General features: G+C 37.1%; 1 protein-coding gene across 1 annotated transcript; it reads right to left on the minus strand.

Annotated features, from left to right (window-relative positions):
- Positions 1–1,211: 1,211 nt before the first annotated feature.
- On the minus strand, positions 1,212–26,938 carry LOC128991967 (eukaryotic translation initiation factor 2A). The gene is made up of 15 exons (XM_054415281.1): positions 26,902–26,938; positions 21,915–22,059; positions 20,841–20,959; positions 15,132–15,231; positions 14,638–14,813; positions 13,978–14,060; positions 10,480–10,630; positions 9,991–10,161; positions 9,403–9,514; positions 8,996–9,058; positions 8,276–8,439; positions 7,500–7,601; positions 6,473–6,669; positions 3,336–3,483; positions 1,212–2,643 (listed from the first exon to the last, which is right to left on the minus strand). Exons 1-14 carry the CDS (start codon positions 26,927–26,929, stop codon positions 3,358–3,360), a joined length of 1,737 nt encoding a protein of 578 aa, XP_054271256.1. The 5' UTR covers positions 26,930–26,938; the 3' UTR covers positions 1,212–2,643; positions 3,336–3,357.
- Between the last annotated feature and the right edge of the window lie 311 nt (positions 26,939–27,249).

The following is a 27,249-nucleotide window of genomic DNA, read 5'->3' on the forward strand; positions in this document are numbered from 1 at the left end:
TTCATAGTTAGTTACTATGCAAATTAATTTTTGTTCTTTTTTTCATTGTGTTTTCATTAAAATGGCAACCATACAAAGTAGGTATTTTAAGCCAAGTATGAAGGGAGATGGGTGTAGGATGAGTGGCGCGATCTTGTAGTCTTGTTATTGACTAAGGCATAGGTTGTAGGTCGCTACAGTTTATAGTGGAATCCGAAATATATTTTTGGCTTGGTATTAACAAATTGGTCTAACTATCAGGATAGTACTCGGATAGTTGTACTACTCACTAGTGCGGTCGTTAATCCACACCAGGGAGTATAACATCCACAGTGCATGTCTATAAATATCCACAATTCGTGACCTCATAGTATAAGGTTGGACAAGCCACCTTCCAAGTCACAATCAAGATGACTTTTTAATAATCAACTTAAAATCACATTAAACCATACATTAACTTTAAGGAAATAATAAAACTCTGGGTAAAAATTATCAGTTTATTTTCTTTTTACAGCAACAATATACATGGTTAAAATGCATCATGACTTAATACCAGGATCATAATGCACAACAAAATCATCAACTTTATAATTTTATACATAAATATTAATTCAGGGCAAGACGAAAAATAAAACCCAAAAAACATAATCGAAAATACACTCCTAAATATTTACAAGGATAAATTGTAAAAACATCATTATCAGGAACAATACTTATAGCCTACCTTTTAAGATAACACACATGAAAAATGTATTTTAAAAGTAAAGCAAAGCAACAATTTTGAATGTAAAACTTAGTAACATATTTAGTGTTGTATCTAACTAATTAAACGGTTTTTGTTTTGGCAAATCTGTGTGTGTAAAAGAGGTTTAGCCCAAACTCCCGTTTATTAGACATTCTAAAAGTAAAACATTAGCTGGTAAGAAGAAAAAAAATTACACTTCAGAATTTTAAAAACGATATAAAATAATAACATTACAGATTATAATTTTGAATAGTATAATTTTTAACTTGTTTATTATAATTACTAATAGTAGTGGTTTTGGTGTTGATAAAAAATATGCAAATTTTTTTTTCAAAACCACCTCAGTTGAAAGACTTGTTAAGATTATCAATCCAAAAATTATTTAAATAGCATGGCAAATTGTAATTTAAATTTTTTTTGTAGTACATCTAATTTCAATTCAAATTATGTTTGGATGACTTTCAAAAATTTTACGGTTGATTTAAAAAAAAGACTATTCCTTGATTACTTATTTCTGTGTCATATTCTTAGTGCTTTTTGTACAATATTGTTTTATTATTTATTTTTTATTGTTTTCTTTGTCTTATTCTACTTTATGGGTATAGTAGTTATAGACACTGAAGTATTTATAGTATAACTTTTTCTCAGATCAAAACTTATAACAAATAACAATTCAACTCAAAATTTCCAATAACACTACTAGGATAGTTCCTTATAAAATACACCAATAACCTATCAAACATGAGCAACTACACAAAATAACAAAGAACATCAATGTTTCAGATGTTTCAATAAATATATACAAAAACAATTACAGCATACACAATGTAAACTATATATTCATACGTTTGTTGACAGATATTCGGCTTATTTAATATTATGTACACATACATTTCTTGCAAAAATATAAGAACGTTATATCAAAATCAAGCGATAATTGTATAACAAATCATGATTCTCTACTCTAGTTTTGTTCAAATATAACAGGACTAAAACTCTTTGAGTCATAAGCATTCTTATAATAACATGTCGTTCATTTTGAGTACATAGAAAAATATACATCCAACAATTTTTTATCCTTCAAAATTATTGTTTTTACACAAAGTGTTATCATATTACACAGTATATTAAGAATGTTCCCTATTAAATTATTGAAACATTTTGCAAGTCGTAAAATCTTGAATATGCTGAATATAATATTTATGCTTAGTGTTTCAGCTTATTGTAAGCTAAAAAATTGAAGTTTAAAATGTAGTTCTGTTAAAAATAAGACAAAAATAGTCATTTGTACGTGTTGATTTACTGAATAATTGATATCAACTGATATTATCTGAAATGGAAAACTCAATTCAATGAGATGACCATACATTTACTGTAGGCCTATGTTTAATAAGATGAATAAAATCATCACAATTATAATGATAAAATCAGCAGTTTCTTTGTAGAGTATTAGATATAGCCAAAAGTTTATTATCTCCCTGAGTTTTCATATAAATGCAGAAAATATTTTAAGAACTGTAGTCAATTAGTCACCCTAAATATAAAATTAGATCAACTAAAATCATTAGTTCAAAGTGATAATTGCCTTTTAATAAAGTCAGTACAAGAAAACAATATTCCAAAAATATTTTTCTCGTCAGATCACAATTTTAAACACCATTGATTTGACTTTGATATACCTTGAGGCCTATTAAAAGAAAACACAGTTTTTTATTTACAGAAGAAAGGAAAATAAACCAAGACGTTTCCAATCACAGCAATTGATAATCAAACTATTAGCCTTCAATGATTGCACCCAATTTATTGACTGTACATTAAGATGATTTATTATGTTGGTTGTGCCGCATTTCCTTCTCGTCTTTATGCCTGGCTTGAACTTGTAGCGTGTTTCTTTGAAAGTTCACTCTTTATCATCAGGTCTGTAGAGAAGAAAACAATTAATACTACTGAATGATCTAAGTCAAAAGCTTTAAACTAATTTTACAAACTGTAAGAATTTTGGTTAGGTTAGCATGCTTACATAGGAAAGAGTCCATCCATTCTGGCACAAGAATGACAAATAACACCATACGCAGAAATTATCAAGAAAGCTTAGAGATGTACGATGTACGTTCCTCAGTGGAAAATTCTGTCGGTGTTAGAGTATAGTGCAAAGTCTTTTTGTTTCTATGCCAGGATGGACTCTTTTCCAAGCCATCCTAACAGAAATCCTTTAAATGTTTGTCTTTGTGCAAACATTACATAATTATTTTATAATTTATCAGGAATTGAATAAAAAAAACACTATTTATATTGTAGCCCAAATCTTATGAAAACAAAGTTATTGTCCATAAAATAAATGTAAAATTTATGTACCTATTTAATCCGTAAATCAAATGTAACATTTCAATTGTGTACGATGTATGTGCCTACTCAGTAACTGGTGACAAAGCACTAAAACTCTCAATTTTCTTTTACCTATATCGAGAAATGTTTGTTTAATAATTATATCTGTTTCAGCATAGTGGCTTTTATTTAATTTATTCTTCAGTACTATGTTTATCGGCCGTTAAAAAAATATTATCTGTGTAAGTACTCCTAATGTTGTGAAGCAAATATTTTGTTTGCTCACCAAGTGAACTCCTTGCATGTTATCACAAACATAGTTCTTGCAGCTCTTTTATAAGCTGATCTTCCTTCTTCAACTTCTCTACTTGGTTGATTTCTAAAGCTTTGCCATTCGCTTTCTGTTCTTTCAGCCTTGATATTTCCAGTAGTTTCTGAAATAAAACATTATGGATTGAGCTACATACAAATTTTACATCAAAAACCTAATGAAAAAAAAAATACTCAAGTAAATAAAGAAATTGTGAAATGGAAGCTTTATTTTGCTATTTTTAGTTCACTTATCAGTTTTTTAATAAGAATCATACAACTTGTAGTGGTTTCAGTTTCAATTGAAGACAAATTTAAGTTTTGAAGAAAGATGAATAACAAAAACCATTTTTCGTCATACTGCAGCAAAAACAGCCGATTTTAATGCCTGCCAGGGTGTATACTATTTTATTAGAGTGAAATTCCAGGTTTTTTCCTGGTTTTTCGAAGTTTTTCCAGGTTCCCACGTATTTTTTTGGTTCCACTTAAACTATAATCAATTTAAGACTTGCAGCCTAAGTATACAATATAAACTTGCATTAAATTTGTTTCAAAGTCCAGTGAGCTAGTGTTGAAAAAGTAATAATCCTTATTATAATAATAATTTTCATTATCATCATTACTTAAGTCCACGGAAACATCGTCTCTCTCGATAGCAGCAAAATCATGAATATTATCTTCACTTTTTATGAACACATTATCAACGGCGGCTAAATCCTGAATATTTCCTTCGGTCGTGTGGTCGCTTCCCACGGTGACGTAAACATCATCACAGTCTTACGTTACCATAGAAAAATCCTGGACATCTTCCGCGGTATGTATACATGATCGCCGTCTCTCACGATCACGGAAACGTAATCATCGTCATCCACGATCGCGGCAAAATCACGAAAATCTTCCGCGGCCGTGTGGACATCATCATTGACTCCCACGGTCACGTAAACGTCATCGTCATCAACCGCGATCACGGCAAAATAACGAAAATGTTCCGAGGCCGTGTAGACACCATCATTGACTCCCGCGGTCACGGGAACGTCATCGTTGTCGTGCGCGATCTCGGCAAAATCATGAATGTTTCCCGCGGCAGTGTAAACATCATCGTTGATCCTGCGGTCACGTAAACGTCATCGTCGTTGTCCGCGATCGTGGCTAAATCATGAACATCTGCAGCCGTGTAGACAAAATCATCGTCGTCTTTCGCGGTCACGGCAAATCACGAATATCTTCCGCGGCCGTGTGGACATCATCATAGCCTCCCGCAGTCACGGAAACGTCATCGTCGTCATCGTCCGCGATCTCGGTAAAATCATGAATATTTCCCGCGGCCGTGTCTACATCATCGTCGTCTCCCGCGGTCACGGAAACGTCATCGTCGTTTCCCACGGTCACGGAAACATCATCGTCGTCGGCCGCAATCACGGCAAAATCATGAGCATATCACGCGGCCGTGTAGAAATCATCATCGTCGTCTTTCGCGGACACTGCAAATCACGAAAATCTTCCGCGGCCGTGTAGACATCATTATTGCCTCTCGCAGATATGAAAACGTCATCGCCGTCGTCCACGATCTCGGCAAAATCATAAACATCTGCGGCCGCGTAGTTATAATCATCGTCGTCTCCCGCGGTCACGGAAACGTCATCGTCGTCGTCCGCGGTCACGGAAACGTCATCGTCGTCGTCCGCGGTCACGGAAACGTCATCGTCGTCGTCCGCGATCTCGGCAAAATCATGAATATTTCCCGCGGCCGTGTAGACATCATCATTGCCTCTCGCAGATATGAAAACGTCATCGCCATCGTCCGCGATCCCGGCAAAATCATAAACATCTGCGGCCGCGTAGACATAATCATCGTCGTCTCCCGCGGTCACGGAAACGTCATCGTCGTCGTCCGCGGTCACGGAAACGTCATCGTCGTCTCCCGCGGTCACGGAAACGTCATCGTAGTCTCCCGTGGTCACGGAAACGTCATCGTCGTAGGTCGCAATCGCGGCAAAATCATGAGTATTTCACGTGGCCGTGTAAAAATCATCGTTGATCCCGCGGTCACGGAAACGTCATCGTCGTCTCCCGCGGTCACGGAAACGTCATCGTCGTCTCCCGCGGTCACGGAAACGTCATCGTCGTCTCCCGCGGTCACGGAAACGTCATCGTCGTCTCCCGCGGTCACGAAAACGTCATCGTCGTCGCCCGCAATCGCGGCAAGACGCATTTTACGACTACAATCTTCTACCGGGGCTAAAATAAAAATCCCGGATTCGGTCCAAAAATCCCGGCTTTTTCCCGGTTTTTTCCAGGTCCCTTCAAATTCAAGGTTATTTCCCGGTTCTTCTGGTTTTCCCGGTTGGTATACACCCTGGCCTGCGTTGCGGGTCTAAAGTATCATTTTTAGTCTCTAGCCGAGTATAAATCAGCTGTTGTAAATTTTGATTGTGACAATCGTATCGATCAAAACTATTTATCAATTGGTTTATTATTAGGTAAGGTTTTAGCCTATTGTTGTCGATCATTCGACATATCGACAGTATAATGTACTGTAATACAATCGTATTCGTAATAGACTAAATGATTGAACCACTTACTAAACGGATGCTTATTTGCATTAACAGAATTGAAAACAAGTTAGAAGTCGTTTTGAGAGGTTATCTTTACTTGCAAATTATTTAGTTTTCTAGCTTTGTTTGTTAATTAATGATGCAATATGACGAAAAATATAGTTCACCACACGGGCAAAAAGTGACTGTTGACCCCTCGCTCATTTAATGACCTCTCAGGTCAAAAAGAACTTTAGGCCCTAGTGATGAAATATACTATTAAAAAAGGTACATGATTTTAGTGCTGGTAAAAAACAACAGCAGGAAGCAGATTTAAACAGGCTGTGGCATTTATCAGGGAAAAAACCAAACAGCCTGAAAGCCAAAGGCAATCACCTCATTTTACTGAAGTATAAAAATAGATTTTGAGTTTTACGTTCTTACTAAATGGTAAAAATATTTAATTATTTGTAACATTTTAAATGTTTTTTAACAATTTTCCATTTAACCCGGCCTTTCCTATTACTTGCCCTAGCTTGTCCTGATTAGGCCAACCAGTCTCTACTCAAGTCATACTTACACTCTTGAGTTTCTTGATCTTCTTGAGTTTCTCCGGGTCGTCAGTATGCACCTCCTCAGACAGTATGGAAGGTTTGTGTATCGGAGGGACACCATTGCTGTTGTTGGTCACCTCTCCCAGCTCTGCCGCTTGCTGTCTCGCTGCCTTCTTCGCCTCTCGCTTCTTCTTCAGCTTCAACGCTGCTTTGCTTGGGTTTGCTGTCGATAAAACAGAGATTAATATTGTTTGAATGGTTGCAGATAAATAGTCAAGAGTAGGTTCTAGATTTAATAATTTCGAGACCAACATTTATTGGTTCTACAACAGAAGTCGCAGATTTGAGAATAGGTTTATGATCTAAAACTTGTAATCTCCAGACTACTTTTTATAAGACTTTAGATAGAAAAGGGTAGGCCTACATAACATATCATCCAATCAGTTTTGGTGGCAAGAATGTTTAAGGTTAGAATTTCCCACATTACTTACTCTGATATAACAGTTATACCAACTTTAAAATGATTTTGTATACTTTTACAAGTTAATGACAGTGGTCATCAGTGCTCCATTTGTAAAAAAATGAGGTGCCTGAACTGTAACCTATTTAATGTGATTTGTACCTACTTATGCCAATATTTTTATCTTTCCGAAAGAGAGGTACCGGAACACCGTTCCGCTGTGTTCCCCCGCAAATCGACGAATGGTGATAAAAATTGGTTGAACTGCAATTATAATTTGTATGGACTGTGACTGTAAAAGCAAGATAGTGTCGTGAGTGCACATCCTGGTGACACCCCTTAAATTGTCAGTAGGCCTACAGTTCATTCTTGCACTATACCAGCTCACCCCTTGCTTTGTTTGGTACGTTTAAGTACCGTAACCGTTTTTTGAGCCCCATATGAATAGGCAAATGCATGTTTAAAAGCGGGCACAAATTTCTTTAAAATATATTTTGACATGTAAGCTAGTATCAATTTATTTTTAAGACCAATAACACATTTAAATCACTATACTTTCTTTGAGTACTAAAATTAACAACACAACAACTCACATGCAGTCTCGCTAACCAGTGTTGGCACATCCTCATCGTCGTGAAGCTTGAAATTGATTTCCTTCCCTCTCGCAGACGGTGGTCTGTAGGCTTGTTTTGATGCTAAAACAGACAGAAAAAAGTTTCAAAATAAACCCAAAATTATTTACACAGCATTTTGAACATTGTAAAAGTACTACAGCATACAGTTTCTAAGCATAGATTGAATTAATCTAAACATAATTAGTAAGTTAATTCACCCTCTTAGAATCTTGCTTTCATTAGTAAGTAAATCAGCCAAAAAGTAACACCCCTCACTTATAATCTGCAATCAGGAAAATTAAAAGTTAATTCGTTAATTGACGTCATACTAGAATTAATTTTTACTAATATGCCAGTAACATTCAACAGTGTCAAATGATGGTTAATATTAAATGCAAAGATTTAAAACGATGTAATTGTAAAACAAAATTACCTAAGTTTAATCCCTCCCCTCCAACTTGGTGCTCAAAATACAACTTGGTCCTGAAAATATGTAGACTATGTTGAAAAGTTTGGAGTTGGAGGGAAAGATTCACTTTGGATGCTAAAGTTTTAGTCTAAATCCACCCGTACAAATCTAGGATTTAAATTTTGTTTATATTGTTTTGGAAAAATTAATATGTTAGCATGTCAAGTATCTAAAAAATTAGTTCCTGACATTATGCTGAGGTATTGTAAGATTGTTATAATTTTCCAGTACTACAGTAAGCATTCTTAACACGCTGTTATCATGTAATTTCCTGTAATTGAGTTACCTGTCGGCTGGCTAGGCTGGATGCCCTCCACAGGTTTACTAGTGATGGCGGGAGTACGGAACACTCCTGTAGGAAAGTTCTGCCACAACACTTCCCACAGCTCCTCCTGCTTGTTCCACGGCCTCTCGTACAGCAAGGCACCCGAGTAGTGCCAGATCTTGAAACTATCAACCATTTAAAATAATCTTTTGTTGTTTTAATACACAAAAACATAACTATGGCCTATCTAAAAGTTGACGCTAACTACCTAACTAAAGGGGTGCTTACTCACACAGTAGGCCTAAGTAAATACAAAAAGTAGTAGGCCTAAACGCCAGAATTAAGGTGCAAATCACAAAGATAACACCCATCATAGTTGTTGTCCAATATTTATTTTAGGTAGGCCTCTATCCACCAAGTTATATCACAGTCAAGAGTTGCATATCAGACCTGACTGAAACGAGATTGACACCGTTAATCTTTGACGATGTCTGACTGCACTAACAACTATGGTCGACCAAAAGCACCAGCGTAATCATTCTAAACTTGATTCACAGGTCGTAGCACATGTAAGACGATTTTGTTTAGATTCACTCGTATAGAAAGATGTAAGTGGGTGTTAGGTTATGTTAGTCTTGTGTCCAACTTACACCATTTACCTTGTGTTTAGGATTGAGAAGACAATAAACAAGTGTTTAGTCTGAGACATCTTAACTAATCTTGATGTCAAGTCCAACTCACCCATTTCCCATCCTCAGTCTTGGTGCTGTTGTGGCAGTCATGAAGTGTTCTCCATCTGGTGACCTAGAAATAGTTGAAAATTCAGTACTTGGTTTTGGTTTGAAGAATGTCAAAATGTCCATGCACATTAGGCCTATATGAAATCAAACAAGAGATTTATATTTTTGTAACTATAAACTTTGGTTGAGTGTGATTTCACAAAAAAAGTGTTAACGCAAAAATTGAATTCTAGGTAAAGTCTCGAATAAGGTTGACGACAGAAACAGAGTAACTTTAATAATTAAATGATTTTCAACATGTTTATTTTGGTTCTTAATTATTTTCTAGGGTTATCTGACCTGGCCGCAGCCATTTTAGGTTGGATATTTGAGACTCTAATGCATTTCTAGATTCTTGTCAGTATTTACCAGTGTAATAACGTGGTGTCGGGAGACTCCAGTTTGCTGATGAGTTTTCTACTGGTTGTGTCCCACACCTCTATCTGGCCACTGAGGTTGCCAAACCCTCCCAGTAGGAGAAGTGCTCATGTCAAGGAACCAAACAAGTCAAATTGTCAATGAAAATGAAAACGTTAATACCTAGGCTACTGCAGATTTTATCCACTCTAGTAGTGGACAGTTGTAATTAATAACAATTCATTAATGCAATTGGGCAAAACAGCCAATAAGATAATTTGAGTGCAGCTGAAAAAAAACACCAATTAAATTGTATCTGTCATGTTAAAATATTTTATTTCTACCTATGAATTTTCCATGAACCGTACAATTAAGCCAGTGGAGACCTACAATTTCAAAGTGTCTGTATTATCAAAGCAATTGACTTAAGCATTGCATTTTCAACCATTTATACTACAAACTATATTTATAAGTAACCCAGCAATTTAAGTAACTTAACAGTACTAAAGTACCAAGTGCGAGACTAACAAAGGTCAAGTGTTAAATATAATTTGAAAAAATGTAACGTCTGTGGAACCAAGATGAAGTTGGAAAGGATATTGTTGCCATGGGGGTTGTAGTAGATGCTGTTGCGAGATCCAGAGCCCAGGTTGAAGACAGCTTCACACTTGAGGTTGTACAATGTTGCTTTCGCAGGCATGAACCCGTACACCACGCAGAACTCTGTTCCTAGCGGACTCCATGACACTGCGTATATGGGACCTTCCTTGCCTGCGTCAACATAAATAACGTGTCACTTAGGTCATGTTGTTATTAACATGTTAGTGTATGACCAGTAGTTTCATAGGATATGGGAGAACGATTTGAAGCTCCTTAGATATTTTTGAAATTTAAAACATGTTGACAGTTTATGACAAGTAATGATTTAGAATGTGTGTGAATAACTTTGAATTATCTCAATAGGTAACCTAAGAAAATCCAAACATTTTTTTAAAACCATAAATGGCAAATATTGGTGTTAGAAATTAACAAATAAATCAGAGATCATTTTATTGATGTAAAGGAAAAAAAAATTCACATAATAATTACCGAGCAGAACCATAGCCGTGTCTCCTTTAACTGACACAAAGTGCAGCGATTGTTTGCCGTAGTACGAGGAGCCTGTCTTGTCCACCTCCATGCTGGCCATCACCAGAGCTCCTGTACCCTTCTTGTTCCACCACATCTCTACCTTGTCTGACTGTAACATATCACACAGAGCTAACTAACCACTCTACTATAGGTTGGAAAGACACCTACTCAATCTTAAAGTTTTTATCAGTCATATTACAAGGGATCCAAGCAGTGCCGGATTTACCACTAAAGGCCGCAAGCAAAAGTGGGGCCGAAGAGGATTGAAAAAAAAAACATTTTTTAGATAATAAAATGATTTATTTTTTAAAACCACCAGTTTGCCACAATCACAGGTGACCATAATTATGTCTCCGCGGACAGAGGGAGATGTTCTTGATTTTGCTGCGGCCGCGGGTACAGATGATGATGTCCCCGAGATTGCGGCCTGCAGGAGACGTTGACGATTTTGCCATGGCCGCAGGTGAAGGTGATGCGTCCCCATGATCGCAGCCCACGGGAGATGGTCAAGAATTAGCCGCTTTCACAAGTGTCGATGATGATGTCCCCGTGATTGCGGCTCACGGGAGATATTAACGATTTCACTGCGGCTGGGGGTGTCAATGAGGATGGCCCTGTAATGGCTTCCCGAGGGGGATTTTTACGATTTCGGCACGGCTGCGGGTGACAATGATGATGTCCTCATGATCGCAGTCTACAGAAGATGTTTTTAACACAACTTGCCGCGATCGCAAGTGTCGATGATGATGTCCCCGTGATTGCTGCTTCGCGGGAGATGTTTACGATTTTGCCACGGTTGCGAGTGTCGATGATGATGTACCCGTGAATGCGGCCCGTGGGAGATGTTTCCGATTTTACTGTGGTCACGGTGATGATGTCCTCAAGGTCACAGCTCACGGGATATGATCACGATTTCGCGAGTGTCGAGGATCATGTCCCTTTGTTGCAGCCCGCGGGAGATGTTTCTGATTTTACCCCAGTCACGGTCACGGATACCTATGATGGCTTTGACTTGGTTTAGGAGAGATGTCCACGATTTCATCCACGATTACGGGTGTCGATGATGATGTCTCTTTGATGCACAGGAGATATTCACGATTACTTCCTAGATCAAGATCGCAAGGAATTTCTACCACAGGGGGAGGGTCGCTCAAGTAATTTGGCCTAGGGCCCGCAAGTACCCTAAATCCAGCACTGGGTCCAAGGCCAGACCTAGTACAGGTTTAATCGTGGCAACAACACATTGTAACACATACGACTGGAACGATGTAGAGATGCCGCAGCAATATTTCCGATATTGCTATGTGCAGCCAACAGACTCCAGCTAGATCGATGCAGTTCTGATTGCTGGCCTAATTATAATACTAGTGAAGTTTGAGTGACTCAATTTTTGCCAAATCTAACAGCCAAAAGATTGAGCACCGAGTCAGAAAATCAAGCAGCCAATAGAATACTCAAAACTCCGTTGCAATAACAGAAGACAAAGATAACATCTCTTCAACCTTAAAAGATTTCCAATTTTACCTTTGATCGCAGAAACTGTGATCATTTATCCACAAGCTTGAATACTACTACATTACTTGATTTAGCAAAATTACCTTACGTGAAATAGATTATTTACTAGGGAGTTTACGTGAAATAGATTATTTACTAGGGAACCCGTGCGGCTCAATGAGCCGCCTAGTTTGAAACATAACGCCGATGAAAACCTTATGCTTAAATTCTAGTAACTTTAGTTACAGCTTAGAGTTATTAGAAAACTTGTTAGAAACTAATTTTAAATATCTCTAATGGCGTCACCAAGGTTCACCTACATCATTTCTGCTCTCGATTTTAACTGATAACTTCTAATGAATGCTAAACGATCTGCCTCAATTCGAGTTAATATGTTGCAACAAAGTTTTTCCAGCATTGAGAATTATTGAAGAACACTGTTACCGTACTGATAACCTTTCTTAAGTAATTAAAGTTGGGCCATTTTATTCCTTTGATTTGAGACATCCCCCGATCAAACGAATTTTCTCCGTAGAGTAACCTGAAAAGTGGGGTGATGTCGACCCTTTCATGTGCTCCATTTTTTACCCACAAACTCATTTGATCTGACATTTAGGCAAGTTTACTTTCCCACCGTGACAACATTATGAGCTTCGTATATTTTTTCACTTCCAAAGTAAGTTGCATAGCAGAACTGGCAAATATTATTCATCTCACAAAGTGAATGTGTATCTGGATGGGTATCTGTTAGACCAGGTCTCTCTTTTTCTACTCTCCTCATACGCACAAAATATCTTATTATTAATTGTGTCCTACTACCGTGTTCAATATTTCTTCTTTGAACTTGAGGCATTTTCTGTTCTTCCAACAAAACTGATTTGAACTGTTTAACTTGGTCTTAACCTACTAAATATTACGAACATCAATATTTACTCCCAAAAAGCTACAGCTTCTTATAAACAGCTGTTTTTTTGTTTTAAATTTGTTCTATGTATTTCTTATGGGGAAAACCCGACCTTTGAGTGGGTCTCACGCTCTTAAGGGCAGGAATTTTAGAATTCTAAAACCTTATTGCAAAACTACATATTGAGACGAATCTTTTGACACCTCAAACGTTCAAATTGGTCCACAAATAAGGGAGGAGTTGCGTTAACAAAAAACGGCTTCACGTATTATATATATAGATTCTCATTGTTCCTGTTTTCTGGATTAATAAATTTGTAAAACCTTTTTATGTTGGAAATCTTAGGACATTAAAGCAATCAGGAATGCCGTACTTGTTTGTGGGATTGAAAATTCATTTTGTCATCGTGATTATAGTAGATGATCACAATATTGCAGCAATCATAGCAGATTTTGGAACCGGCATTGAATACAGAGTCATTAAGTAGTATACAGAGTATACAGAGTCATGCGGTTTAGATGTAAGGTTTAGCTGCAAAATTCAACACCCAATTCAGACCCACACAGTTGAGTGGTACCTTCACAGACAGTTCTTCGGCTGGTTATAGTGCTCGCCGATTAAACAAATTGCTAGTTCAATCCTGTTGACAATCAGTAGCTTAAGCTTATAATTTAATTGTTCAAAACAAACCCATTTTTTCCAAATTCACAAATTTCCTGTTTTTGTGGGAAAATTCACAATTTATTATTCAGGCATAATATCAGAAAATATCTTTTGAGTTCATAAATAAATTATGATTTTTAAAAGGTACCAGAATAATTTAGCCTACCAAATAGAACCTAAAGACGTAAACAATGAACTATTGAAAGTAGCCATGTGATTGCTACTTCTCTGTGGATCAAGTCCCAAGCCCCAAACCCATTTCTTATATTTGACTCATAGCCTATTTGATCTCCAATGAATAGACTACTGAATAAAAAAAATCATAAACCTTAATCTAATGTCAATGAAAAAAAAATATTTTAGTTGGATATTATTATTGGCCAAACAATATTTACCTGGAAAAACGTTTTGCTGGCAACAGGTGTGTCGAACTTGGGGTATTGGTACAATTTAATGAAAGACGGTTGACCAGGTTTCCCTGTAACAATTCAACAATTAATCAACATTGTAAGGTATCGTAGATATATATTTTATATTACAAGGTTTGAGAACAATTTTGAATTGCTTAATTTAAGTGTGAAATTAAGGGAAAGCCATTTTTTGTCCAATAGAGAACAGTAAGGTTAGTAATAATAGGTATGTTTCATTAGAATAAACCATTTAAAATGCTCATAGTCTACAATATTCAAACAACATTATTTCCCATTTAATTTAGAGTAAGTGATTCAAATTCAAAGTTTAAGTGCCTATACTTAGTGATTTTGCTGTGACAGCCAGAGATAGCCACAATGTCCCTGTGATTGGGGGTTTTAAAGTAGGTTTTTCGCAATCAACCAAATTTACAGTTAATTCACGCTTTTCAGGTTTTCACGGTTTTAAGTTAGTCACTAAAACCACAGCTAACTTCAAACCCAGAATGTCCAGCTGGCTTAATAAATTAAGGCCTTACAGTGTTCAATATTATTTGAATTAGAACTTTAGTTCTAGCCAGTGAAAATTTATTGTCTATTTCCAAAGGCAACAGTGAATGTAAGAGATGTGTTGGAGGATGTTACCTGGTACATAACAGAGCAGATGGAAGGGAGGGTTGCCAGAAGACAGGCTCACACTGACCACCTTCTGTCCTGTCAGTCTGTGGGCTGGCTTGTCTAGCTGTGTGGCTGCGTAACACACCACCTCGTGGTTCACTGTGTGTAGACACAACGACTCGTCAGCACTCCACTGCGGCTCCCTATACAACCGACACTGTGTCAGTAATGTTCTTAGACGACAAATAAGTTTTCGGAGCTCTTGGAGGCCAAAAACCTGCTTAGGTTTGAGTGGCCTACTCGGTAAGGTAACTAAGGTAAGTAAATAAAACACTAAAATTTTACAGGTTTGAAAAAAATTACATCACTAAGGTATGGTATTTAGCCTACATACTATATAGCCTAATATAGGATGTAGGCTAAATACCATACCTTAGTGACTTATGTTTTGTAACTTAATTTATCCTGTACTGCATGCGGTACAAGATAATAATGAATTAAAGTCATTAACAATTGCTTACCAGTCAGTCTGTTTTTTATGAACAAACGATGCCACCAAGTCGCCAGTGTCTGATTTGTATATAAACATGTTTGGTCCACCTTGGGGGTTAGCATTTGACACTGAAATGAAAAAGACAAATCAGATGCCACATGGTTCGTAGTGAACTATCAGTACACAAAATTATGATTATATTATAGCATGTTGATAATAGCTTACAGGTCCACAGAAAATCAATCAACACAATACATCTCTTTGAAAATATTAAAATGCATCAAAATATTTTCAACTTTTACATATTTGATACCATCTTAAGAAACAGGCATGATTTAGCTTTGATCTGAATGACAAACTTCAACAAGCATTTTATACTTATACGCCAACCCCGTACAAAGGACGGGTATGCTGCTAGTCTTATTATACAGACTGTCCCAAAAGTCCCGGACCGGTTTAATATTTTCTAAACGACAACAGATAAATCAATAAGATTTGGTACATCAACACCACACCTAAAAATCTACTTTTTTAAGGAAATATCAATTTTCTGTCACATCATGGGGACGTCCCGCAAGGAGTCAGAAGGAAATCTTAAATAGAAGCATAGGTTGACATGTACATCAAATTAAAGGTCTTTACTAGCAGAATATAATGCTGCAAATTTGAACTCAAACGGACAACCAAGTCAAAAATGACAGAGGTTCAAAGAAAAAAACTGATTCATTTAAAAAGATTCAAAAGATTTAAAAGATTTTAAAGATTCATTTAATTTGCATTTGGGGGCACAGCCCTAGGAATCGGAAACAAATTGTTAACGTAAGCATAGGTCGATATGCACATCAAATTAAAGATCTTCACTAGTAGATTACAATGCCGTAAATTCAAGCTCAAAAGAACGCCTGAGTAAAAAATGGCAGTCGTTCAAAGATTCAAAATGGCAGGTTCAAGAAATCTTTGAACGGCCGCCATTTTGTAACGGGTGATCCTTTTGAGGCGTGGTTTCCGGCATTGAACTCTGCTAGCCAAGCCTTTTAACTGATGTGCATATTGACCTATGCTCCTATTTAAGATTTCCTTCTGACTCCTTGTAGGACGTCCCCATGATATGACAGAAAATTGATAGCTCCTTAAAAAAGTAGATTTTTAAGTGTGGTGTTGATGTGCAAAATCTTATTGATTTATCTGTTGTCGTTTAGAAAATATTAAACCGGTCCGGGACTTTTGGGACAGTCTGTATAACTGGCAACTTTAACATGAAAATGAAAAAAAAAGTGTCATGGCCACTGGTTGCAAGCAGAAGTTGTGTGGTGTCTGTTCTAAAAGTGTAACAAAAAAGCATTCCGCTATTTTGTGCGGCGGTATTTGTGAAATTTGGTACCATATTGAGTGTATTGAAATATCAGAAGATAAATATGAGAATTTCAAAATTATACTTCCAATAAAAGGAGTAAATTGGTTCTGTCAGACCTGCTGCCTGTTGCTGCCTGTCCCTGGGAGTAATACAGCACCTCTCCAGGCTCTCCAAACTACAGTTGAACAACTTGTTGGTATTGTAAAGGACCTAGTTTCTAACAACTTGGAAATTAATCAAAAACTTGACAAAGCCCTAGCTGTATCGACTAACTTGGATAAAGTTGAACCTGGAAAGATTAATACCACTTTTGACAAACATAACCCTAACATAGGCCTTGGTGAATGTGTTGCCACTTCGGACTCCAATGAAGTAGGCCTAGTGACTACTGATAAAATTGAATCTCTTGATACGTCTGAGGACGATTCTGGATGTCTCAACCATGCTACTGAATTCAGTGAATGTTTAGAAAACCGTGTTGACAGTGTAGCCTCTAAGCCTAATCTCTCGTACTCTGAAGTCCTATCAGCCTCTCGTCAAACTGTTTTGAATCATTTTATACCTACGGTAAACCAAAGTGATCAGTATCAAACAGTAAGTGAAGCTAGGCCTAATTCTGTGCCAAATTTGCCAAGACCTACTTCTGTTAGCCTAGGTAAGTCTGTACCGTCTAAGCCGTTATCAATAGTAAATCGATCGGTCAGGAGAAAACCTATTATTGGTACTAAATGTAACGTGAGTCAAATTAAAGTAGTGAAGAAGCTTGAATGGGTTTTTGTCAGTCGTTTGGCCCCAGAAGTAACACAAACCGACCTAGAAACTTTCTTGACTGATTCTGGTGTCAATGCTGACTGTGTGGAGCTAAAATCTAGATTCAGCTCGTATAAATCTTTTAAAGTTGGTGTTTGCACAGACCTAACCTCAATATTACTTAGCCCTAGCTTTTGGCCTAGTGGAACATTGGTACGTGAATTTTTACCTAGAAGTGCTACTCGCTCTCGTACTTTTTTAGGGAAGGGACTGAACAGTGTAGCTTACTCCTAGAGCCTATTTTGGGTAAACCTGAACACACTGATTTTCACAGACCTGAATATAATGAAATAAAAAACTTGAGTGTGGCTGTGACTAATCCTGAAGTTAGTAAACCTATTCATTTCAATGTATGTGCTATCAATATCCAGTGTATTAGAAATAAAACTCATGAACTCGAGATTCTCTCTGATGTGCATAAATTGGATGCTCTCTGCGTTTCTGAACACTGGCTACTGAATGAAGAGACAAACTTTTACTCAAATATCTCGTGCCTTAATCTTGTTTCTAGCTATTGTCGTGTTACTCCCTGGGGTGGTGTTTCTATTTATCTTCATAGAAAATGGGAATACTTACCACTGGATTTGAGTATGTACTGTGAAGAATTGCATGGTGAGTTTACAGGTATCATAATCCCTGACTTAACCCTTATAATAGTCACAATGTATCGCTCGCCTAATGGTAGTTTTGAGAGGTTTTTCTACTTATTTGAATTATGCTTGACTTATCTAGTCACGTTGAACTTCTCTCTCATAATTGGTAATGATCACAATGTAAATCCCCGCTACTACCCCAACGAGGTAAAAGACTTTACAAACATTCTGAGAAGCTTTAACCTTTTTTTTAGTGTGGATGAGGCAACCAGGGGAGAATCTCCATTGGACACTGTCATAACTAATATTGACAGCTGGAATTACAGTGCCTGTGTTAGCTCTGACCAAATATCTGATCATAAGCATGTGTTTTTTAGACTAGACTTGACCAAATTAAGCCCAAAACCTGAGCAAGTGGTTAAACCTACTAGAACTGTCTCTTTCAGGGTACTTAATGACACGAACACAGACAGGTTTTTGGAGTACTTAACAAATCAGGCCATAGTATGGTATGATGATATATTATCACAAAGTTTTACTTTGACTTTTGACAGCTTCTTTAAAAGCCTTAAAGATATTTTTGACTTTTGCTTTCCTCTTGTCTATAAAACATCCAAATCCAAGCCTATAGGTGTAAGTAGAGGTGTTCCTAAGTCAAAGAACTGGTACACCCCTGAACTTGCCCAGTTTAAGAACTTCATTTTAGCTATTGCTGACTGGTCCAAAAGCATGCCCCACCTACTGCCTGAACTCCGGAGATTGAGAAGGGAGTACCGTACCAGGGTAAAGGAAGCCAAGCAGGTAGCAGTGGCCACTTCCATCTGTGAGTCACCCAATCCCTGTAAGGCTGCGTGGGATCACATACGAAGGTTAAAAGGTCCTACTCCTGACCCACCCAGAGATTTTTCTAGTGCAGATGAATTTAATCAATTTTTTGTAGAGTCTGTTGATGATCTGGTTAAAAACTGTATACCTTCCAGACCAAATGAAACCAATCCTGCTAGCCTTGATTCTATACCTATTTCCCAAGAGTCCTTCACCTGGCATCCTGTTAGTCCTGAGACTGTAATTAAGATTGTGAAACCTTTTAAAAGCTCAAAGAGTGTAGATTATTATGATATGAATGTTGAGCTCTTAAAGAAAATTGTATATGTCATTGCTCCTATGATAGCTCATTTTGTTAACACATCTTTTGCAAAAGGTGTTTTTCCTGAAACTCTTAAAATTAGCCGAACAGTCGCCATCTACAAAAAGGGCCCAAAAGATGATCTCAAAAGCTATAGACCAATATCTATAATTCCTATCTTTGCCAAAATTTTTGAGGCTATTATGCTTGAGCAGCTGTATACCTACTTTGAGGAGCATAACCTTCTCACCCCTGCTCAATTTGGTTTTAGAAAGGGAAAGTCCACTGTCCAGGTAGTAGACTTCCTTGTACAAACTATTCTGAACGCCTTTGAAGCTAAGAATTCTCTATCTGTAATGATGTGTGATCTGTCTCGTGCGTTCGATTGTGTGTCCCACAATCTTTTACTGTCTAAATTTGAAAAATATGGAGTGAGGGGTAATGCTCTTTCAATCCTCAGATCTTACTTATCTGATAGAACGCAAACTGTCTCTTGGAATGGAAGCAACTCAGGCCAGCTTAATGTTAAGTATGGGGTACCACAGGGCTCTATACTGGGTCCTTTTCTTTTCATTGTTTCAATGAACGATCTATATCTCAGAGTTGCTGGTAATGTACTGTTGTATGCTGACGATACTACTCTCTTTTCTGGTGACAGTGATTTCGGCGTTTCCAGGGCTGCAGTCCAGCAGTTGTTGGAAACTGCTTCTGTTTGGTTCAGAGAGAACAAACTGACTCTAAATGAAGCAAAAACTCAAACCATTACATTTAGTCTGTCTAAGAAAAAGCCTAATGCTTTTGATCAGCCTGCCAAGCTGCTGGGCTTTGTACTTGACCCGCAGCTAAATTGGACAAACCATATCGAACAAATTTGTAACAAACTTAGTAGGGTAATATACCTACTCCGACGTCTAAAAGCTGACATGCCCCAGGAGTTTGTACGTCTCGCATATATGGCCTTTTTCCAATCCCACCTACAGTATGGCACTAGACTCTGGGGACATGCGCCTGCTGTAGAAAAAGTTCTGCTTTTGCAAAAAACAGCTGTCAGAGTCCTCTGCGGAGCCCAGCAGCTTGCGCATTGCAAACCCTTGTTAACAGAAAACTGTATAATGTCTGTACATAATGTATATATTTATCAATGTTTATTAGAAATTAAGGCTCAGGAAGACACAATGTGTCTGAACAGTAGTGTACATAGCCATGCAACCAGGAGCTCTTCTAATGTACATAGACATAGGGTTAGGCTAACCAAAACTTTGAATTCTTCTCCTGTTGCAGGTATAGCCTTTTTTAACACCATACCTCTGCAAGTAAGAAGGAAACCTGCAAAAGCTTTTGCTAGGTGTGTTAAGGATTGGTTGGTGGCAAACCCATTTTACTCCTTGCAGGAGTTCTGGAATTCAGATACCCACACAATGAATTAGAAAGAAATAAAGAAAACAAAAATACATACATATATTTATACTACCTAAACCTTGCCTACAGGTATGAGTGTGGTTTTTTTTTTAAGTTTTCCTTTTTGCTTTTTCTCTGCTTTGTTAATTTTTATATTTTTTTCTCCGCTGCATGTTTTACAGTTTTGTTTTGCAGTTTTTTTATTTATTTATCTATTATGCATGGTGTGCTCTTTGGACATTTGTATGTGCTCTTTGGACATTGTTTTGTGAATCAAGAGGAATGCATCTCTGTTTTGTATTTTAGTTTAGTGTTAGTGACTTGGCCAATTGTTATAAACTGAACGGCTCAATAAATCTTGAATCTTGAATCTTGAATCATGAGAATTAAATGTAGTTTCATCGATAGTCTAATGTGTAGGCCTAGGTGTCAATCAACTTACTACAGTTAACTTACCAATAAAAGGTTGCCAGGTCATGAGGTAGGTGCCACGGGGAGAGAACTGGATGCAGTAAGTCTTGGGCGAGGGGATGGAGGCCAAGGGGGTCCAGGTCTTGGTGGCCACAATGTTAATACTGCAGAAAACAATACTATTTTAGGAGTATCAACTATGAGTAGGCTAATAAAAAACATTAAAAAGTTTAAGGCACAAAAATGTGAAGTTTAGTAAGTTTTGATAAACATTAATAGAGCTACATCAGTCACTAAAATAATGTAACATTTTGGTATTTGGATTAGCCCTATTGATGGTAAATTTGGGTTTTGGTTCATTGCCGTTACAGGCATAAATAGGGGTTAAATCCAAGAATTTCAAATCTCAACCAAATTTCAGAACCTAAATCAACATTCAAGTACAATTTTTGTTTGAGTGGAATCTTTAGGCCTACTTTGAAAATCAATTCAAATATAATTTAAGTTACTACATTTTGAATCAGTTCTAAAACTTTTCATTGAATTTATAAACTCTTTTTACTCCCATATCAATCAATTTCCCATGATCATCTCCTGCAATCACCACTTACTTAAATTGTGAGTGACCATTTGGCAGAAAACATTAAAATAGAACAGGATGTCATCATTGTGAATGGACGCTTAGCATTGCTATTGGCTACACTATCTGAATTCACAAAAAAAATCATGTACCCTACAATTCACTGACTTTTTCCCAATCATCATGTTTGAGAGGAATATTTAGGCCTACTGTGAAAATCTATTCAAATATCATTTAATACTACATTTTGAATCAATTCTAAAACTTTTCATTGATTTTTATCACCCAACTGCCCATGATAATCTCCTGCAATCACCACTAATTTATGTGACCATTTGGCAGAAAACATTAAAATAGAACAGGATATCATTGATAATGGACGCTTAGCATTGCTATTGGCTACACTATCTGAATTCACATTAACAAAAATCAAGTACATTTCACTGACATTTTTCCGATCATTAAAAGAATTCATGATTTCTAGTTAATTGGATACACTACTACAGGAATTCAAATTGATTTTGTAGACTGGTCCTTACTTGATACCGTTGGCCCAGGCAAAGTATTCTCCGTGTGGGCTAAACAGCATACATCGGCAGTTTTTGCTGTCATCTCGTTTGAATGCAGAGACCAGCTCGTAGCTAGGAGGTCCCTGATTTACGCTAATGCCTGTAGACCCCCTCACTGGAAAACAAAAACTTTATGTCATCCACAAGTCCGTTGTACAAGGTTCCATAAAAGTATTTATGGAACCTTTGAATGTTGTTAAAAAAACAGTTAGGCTATAAAAGTAGAGTTTAAGAGGTACAAATAATACCCAACTAACTGTCCCCCTATTTCAGCAAACGTTCCATTACTTTCTCATTAAAAATACCCTAATATCATTAGGGTAATATCATCAATATTCATATTTTGGAAAATTACAGAAATATCTTCCATGGAATTATGGTAAGAGTGTTCTATGGGAGTTATTCTTCATGAGTTTACCACTACATTTCAAAGTCTTATGAGCCGTCCCAAATGCGAGCTTCACTCAATTTCATAAACTCTGATCTAGAAAAAATCCTATGGTGGTCAGAGGCAAATGGGCTGAAACTCAATACTGGCAAGTGTACTGTGATGCATACGGCGCCACGTGACTTGGTGCAGTTCCTCAGCGAGACAGGAGTGAGTGTTGTGCTCAACGGTGAGCCCTTGACTTTGTGTGACAAGTCAAAGACTCTTGGCGTTGTGCTTGATAGCAGCCTCACCTTCTCTGACCATGTCACACATGCTTCGCAGCGTGCGTTAGGTAGGCTGAGAGTGCTGTACAGGTTCAGAAGTCTGCTGCCAGAATCTGCAAAGCTACGCCTCATGCAGTCACTGGTTCTGTCGGTGTTTACATATTGTCTCCTACAGGAGCCAATACTTGTCCTACAGGAGCCACAGTACCATCTTGAGAGGCTCTCTTTCCGGGAGGAGGTCTCTCAGCGCAGTACCTGCCATGGAGGTCTCCAGCTTCACTTTCCAAGAGTGAGGCTTGAGTTTGGAAGTAGAAGCTTTTCGTACTTCGGCCCAAAGCTGTACAACGACCTCCCCTCTGGCCTCAAAAAATATGCCTTGCCATCTTTTAGAGCCAAAATTAAGAAATTGTACTGTTATGATTAATTGTTATTTAGATTTTCTTGTTTCTGTTTGGTTATTGTTTCTATTTATTTGTTTGTTAGTTATTGTTTGTTATAAGTTATCGTTACTTATAATATGACGAGAGTTGTTCTGAAAAGTAGTTGTACTGAGAAATGCTTGATCAATAAAGGCATTTTTATTTATTATTTATTTATTTAAGTAGTGTTTTTAAAGTACTGTACGATTCGCAAACAAGTTCAATGCACCAATATCAAGTGAGAATAGTTTAGCATACTATAAAATATTAAAAAGTAAAACCTCAGTTTTAATTAGGATTCTGATTAAGCTAGACCCTAAGATAATATTTGAGGGTCGTGTACTTAAAAGATAATATAAATGTGTACTCAAAAGGTGTGCCAGATGTGTACAAATAGAAACATCAAGGTGGCATAAGCTACATTGAACTTTGTGAGGAACCATCTATGAGTTACCAGGATGGCTAGTGAAATCACATTGAAAAATTCCCTGACTTTTCCCTGACAATTCCGTGATTTTTTTAACTTTCCCTGATCGACAAATTCAAAATTACAATTTTAATCCTAACCAATTCTTTAAAAGGACTAATCTTTATCTGAAGAATATCTTATGTTTCAAAAAAATACATAAAATGTATTGATACAGGCTAGCTTATATTCAAACTTTGCAACTTGCCTTAATAAAATTAAACTGAGTTTGATAAGATGATATGCAGTTTATAACAAAATTTAATTTGTACAAAAATACAAAATTTATTTGTACAGACATATTTCTTAGTTTTCACCCACACGGCATACGTACTCTCACCAGATCGACCTTTCCTAACAATTATTAAAATTATTTTAAACATTTTACAATATTCCCTGACTTATGACAAAATTCCCTGACTTTTCCATGACTTTTCCAGATATTTAATATTCCCTGACATTTCCAGGTTTTCCAGGTCACTAGCCACCCTGGACCTCTAAATATATTTCTTTAGTGACATAACTAGCCCAAGTCTTGTGTCCTAAATATTGGTAGAAACGCATCTTGTCAGACAATTCTTAATTTGTACAGTAGTGTCGAATTTTACTTGCTACATAGGCCTAACATGTGTAGCATATTATGTTTTGTCAGTTCTTTAACTCCACCATTATCAGGCTTACAAAATGGTCCACTTAAGAAGGTGTCGTCAGAATACATTACAAATATTTAACTTAAAACACAAAACGATTACAGATATGCCTATCAGGACCGGAAGTAAACTGGATCAGGTTATGACGGACCCGACATGGTCTCTGGATTATCGTCTGTGCTATCAACAGCTTAGACTATATTGGAATAATTCTAGTGATGGAGGAAAGTGTAAAAAATATAATTGGATTCATATTTGAGTTTACGGTAATTCTGAACAATTATTTGGTCAACCCCAATTTTTTTTCATATTTTACTGTGGTCATCAGGATGTTCCAAGAAAGCAAGAAACATATAATTCAAGCCCTGCAGGGCCATCGTACAGGTTGCCGAGCGATAAGAAGGTTCAAAGTCCAAGCGATAACAGTGGCTTGCGGGAGACGCGCGGAAGGCCAGTTGTGACAGTACCGTTATGGCTATGGCTAGTGGTTCCTCCGATAATCCTTTTCTATGTGACGGGTGTTAGGTTAGGTTAAGTTAGGTTATTAATTAACCTAACATAAATAATGGTACTGTCACAATTGGCCTTAGAGATGTATGTAAAACTAAAAAAAAACATAATTTAGGTCCCGGAAAATTAATATATGTTATATACAAATAGAAATTACCTTAGTAATCGCTGGTTTCGACGTCCTCATACGAATCAGCGGCAACTGGATCAGTGTTCAAAACTAAGTAGGCTAGGCTTAACGTATTCTCACACGCCGTCACATAGAAAAGGATTATCGGAGGAACCACTAGCCATAGCGGTACTGTCACAACTGGCCTTCCACGCGTCTCTCGCAAGCCACCGTTATCGCTTGGACTTTGAACCGTCTTATCGCTCGGCAACCTGTATGATAGCCTTGCGGGGCTTGAATTATATGTTTCTTACTTTCTGAGAACATCCTGATGACCGTAGGTAGTAAAATATGAAAAAAATTGGGGTTGACCAAGTAGGCTAATTGCTCAGAATTACAGAGTTTTCCATTCAAAATTTTTTTTTTTCTGTTGTTATTATTGACAATAATAATAACCATGATATGCTGGATGTAGCCTAAATGATGGTCTCGACATTCTACATTACTGCGGGAACGGAAATTTATTACTTAAATACTTTGAAAGAGTTTGAAATATATAAGTTAAAGACCGACGTAAAAAACTATTCGAACGGCACAGAAATTTTGTATGAAAACACTCAATTAGGCTAATTATGAATCCCATTTTAATCTCAACACTCTATTCAGTCACTAAAATAATCCAATAACAGCTGTTGATAACGCAGACGACAATCCAGAGACCACGTCAGTCCGCCATAACCTGATTCAGTTTACTTACTTCCAGTCCTGCCAGCGGCAATGTACATGAATTGATTGGCCTATCTGTAATCGTTAAATGTTTTGTTTACAATGTTTTTAACGTAGTAACTAGGCTACCGTATTCTGACGACGAATTCAGAAGTGGATCATTTTTGCGTGACGGTAGTGGAGTTAAAGAGTCACCAAAACATATGTACCATAGTAGGCTAAGTAAAATTTGACACTACTGTACATGTGGATTGTCTGGCATGGTGCGTTTTTACCATTTTTAGAAGTAGGCCTAATCTTAATTACAAATAGCAAAATGTTGTTGGTGGGTTAACTAGGCCTACTTAGAAACACTTTTTCGGGCTGCTTATACAAAATTACACGCATTAAGTTATGACACCTAGCAGAAAGATATCCCCCCAAAATCTATCCAAAAAATCCCCCCCCCAAAAATTCCAGTGGCGCCCCTGCCTGAACAAAGTGCTTTATTATAGCCTAACTATCGGCATATTTTAATGTTTTCCATACGGTGTTAAAACAACTACCTATACTGTACTACATCACCTAACTTATGTTAGGGTATTTATTACGCAGAGGATACGCGACCGGTAACCGGACGTGGATTAGGCGTCCGGCAGTTACTGTCATAACCTAACCTAACCAACCAAACTTGCTGATAGTGAAAAAATCAAATGAAGGTTCAATTCTCTTCATAACATAAAATTATAAATGCCGAAAATTCTAACAAAAGATGTACAGTTAAGAAGAAATTACATTCAAAGCAAAATCTGTGACAAAAAGTTAAAGATACCGATTGGTTTCGAACCGGGGACCTCTCGCATATCAGCCGAGCACTCTATCCACTACACCACCAACACTGATGGCTGAACATCGTATCATTGTGGTAATGGCGTTCCGGGACCCCCTACCGGACGCCTAATCCACGTCCGGTTACCGGACGCCTAATCCACGTCTGGTTACCGGACGCGTATCCTCTGTGTATTTATTAATAGGCCTACACAATCATTCCAAAAGTGATAACCTCTAATAAATGGACCATTACAATGAACAATTAGAGAAATGTTTGATATTATAAACAGTCCAAGATAAGTGAATCAATATTTAATTAATGTTTCTCAAGTTTTATATGCTGAAGTAAGATAAGACAACTTCATTCAAGTTGGATATTTGATTACGTTGCATAATTGAACTACTTTCAATTTGGCACACACTAGAATTTTTGTGCTGCAGTGAAAATGTGACACACCATATTTACAACAGTAACAAATAAACTGTCTTGATAAAACAAAAGTTATGGGTTGATTTTAAAAGTGCTAATTTATATTATTACAAAATGTTTAATAAATTGTCTAAATCTCTGGTATTTACTGTACAAAATGTAAAAATAATTGTAAAATCTCACCAGCAACGACAGGCACAGCTGACGCCATCTTTGAACCCTACACACACACACAGACAGACACACAGACAAACAAACATACAGACAGACCGCTGACAAAAGAACACAGAAGCAAAGACTAGCAACAGGCAATAATAAACTCAAACAAGTTTACCATAATCAACGCTATCACACACAGTCTGTAAAGAAATTTATATTTCTAAAATGCATTTGTATTTTAGTTCACCTTTGATGTAATAAGTGGTGGCGAATGCCCTTTTAGTATTTTAGTATGCCAGGGAATTCAGATAACTGGACAGAGGCGTTGTGAGTTACTAAGTATAATCTGTTTTAGATGGCCACTGGCCAACT

This window comes from Macrosteles quadrilineatus, unplaced genomic scaffold (assembly GCF_028750875.1).
Source record: "Macrosteles quadrilineatus isolate MER2022 unplaced genomic scaffold, UCM_ALF_1.0 Scaffold_4__1_contigs__length_99947679, whole genome shotgun sequence".
Lineage (NCBI taxonomy): Eukaryota > Metazoa > Arthropoda > Insecta > Hemiptera > Cicadellidae > Macrosteles > Macrosteles quadrilineatus.

What these genes read in the sequence shown, in the direction of transcription:
- LOC128991967 (XM_054415281.1), bottom strand. Translation starts at nt 26,929, where the DNA reads ATGGCGTCAGCTGTGCCTGTCGTTGCTG. An exon ending in TCTGCTCTGTTATGTACCAG is followed by an intron (nt 14,061 to 14,637) that starts GTAACATCCTCC and finishes GAATTGTTACAG; the next exon opens with GGAAACCTGGTCAACCGTCT. An exon ending in CCAGCCTAGCCAGCCGACAG is followed by an intron (nt 7,602 to 8,275) that starts GTAACTCAATTA and finishes TGTCTGTTTTAG; the next exon opens with CATCAAAACAAGCCTACAGA.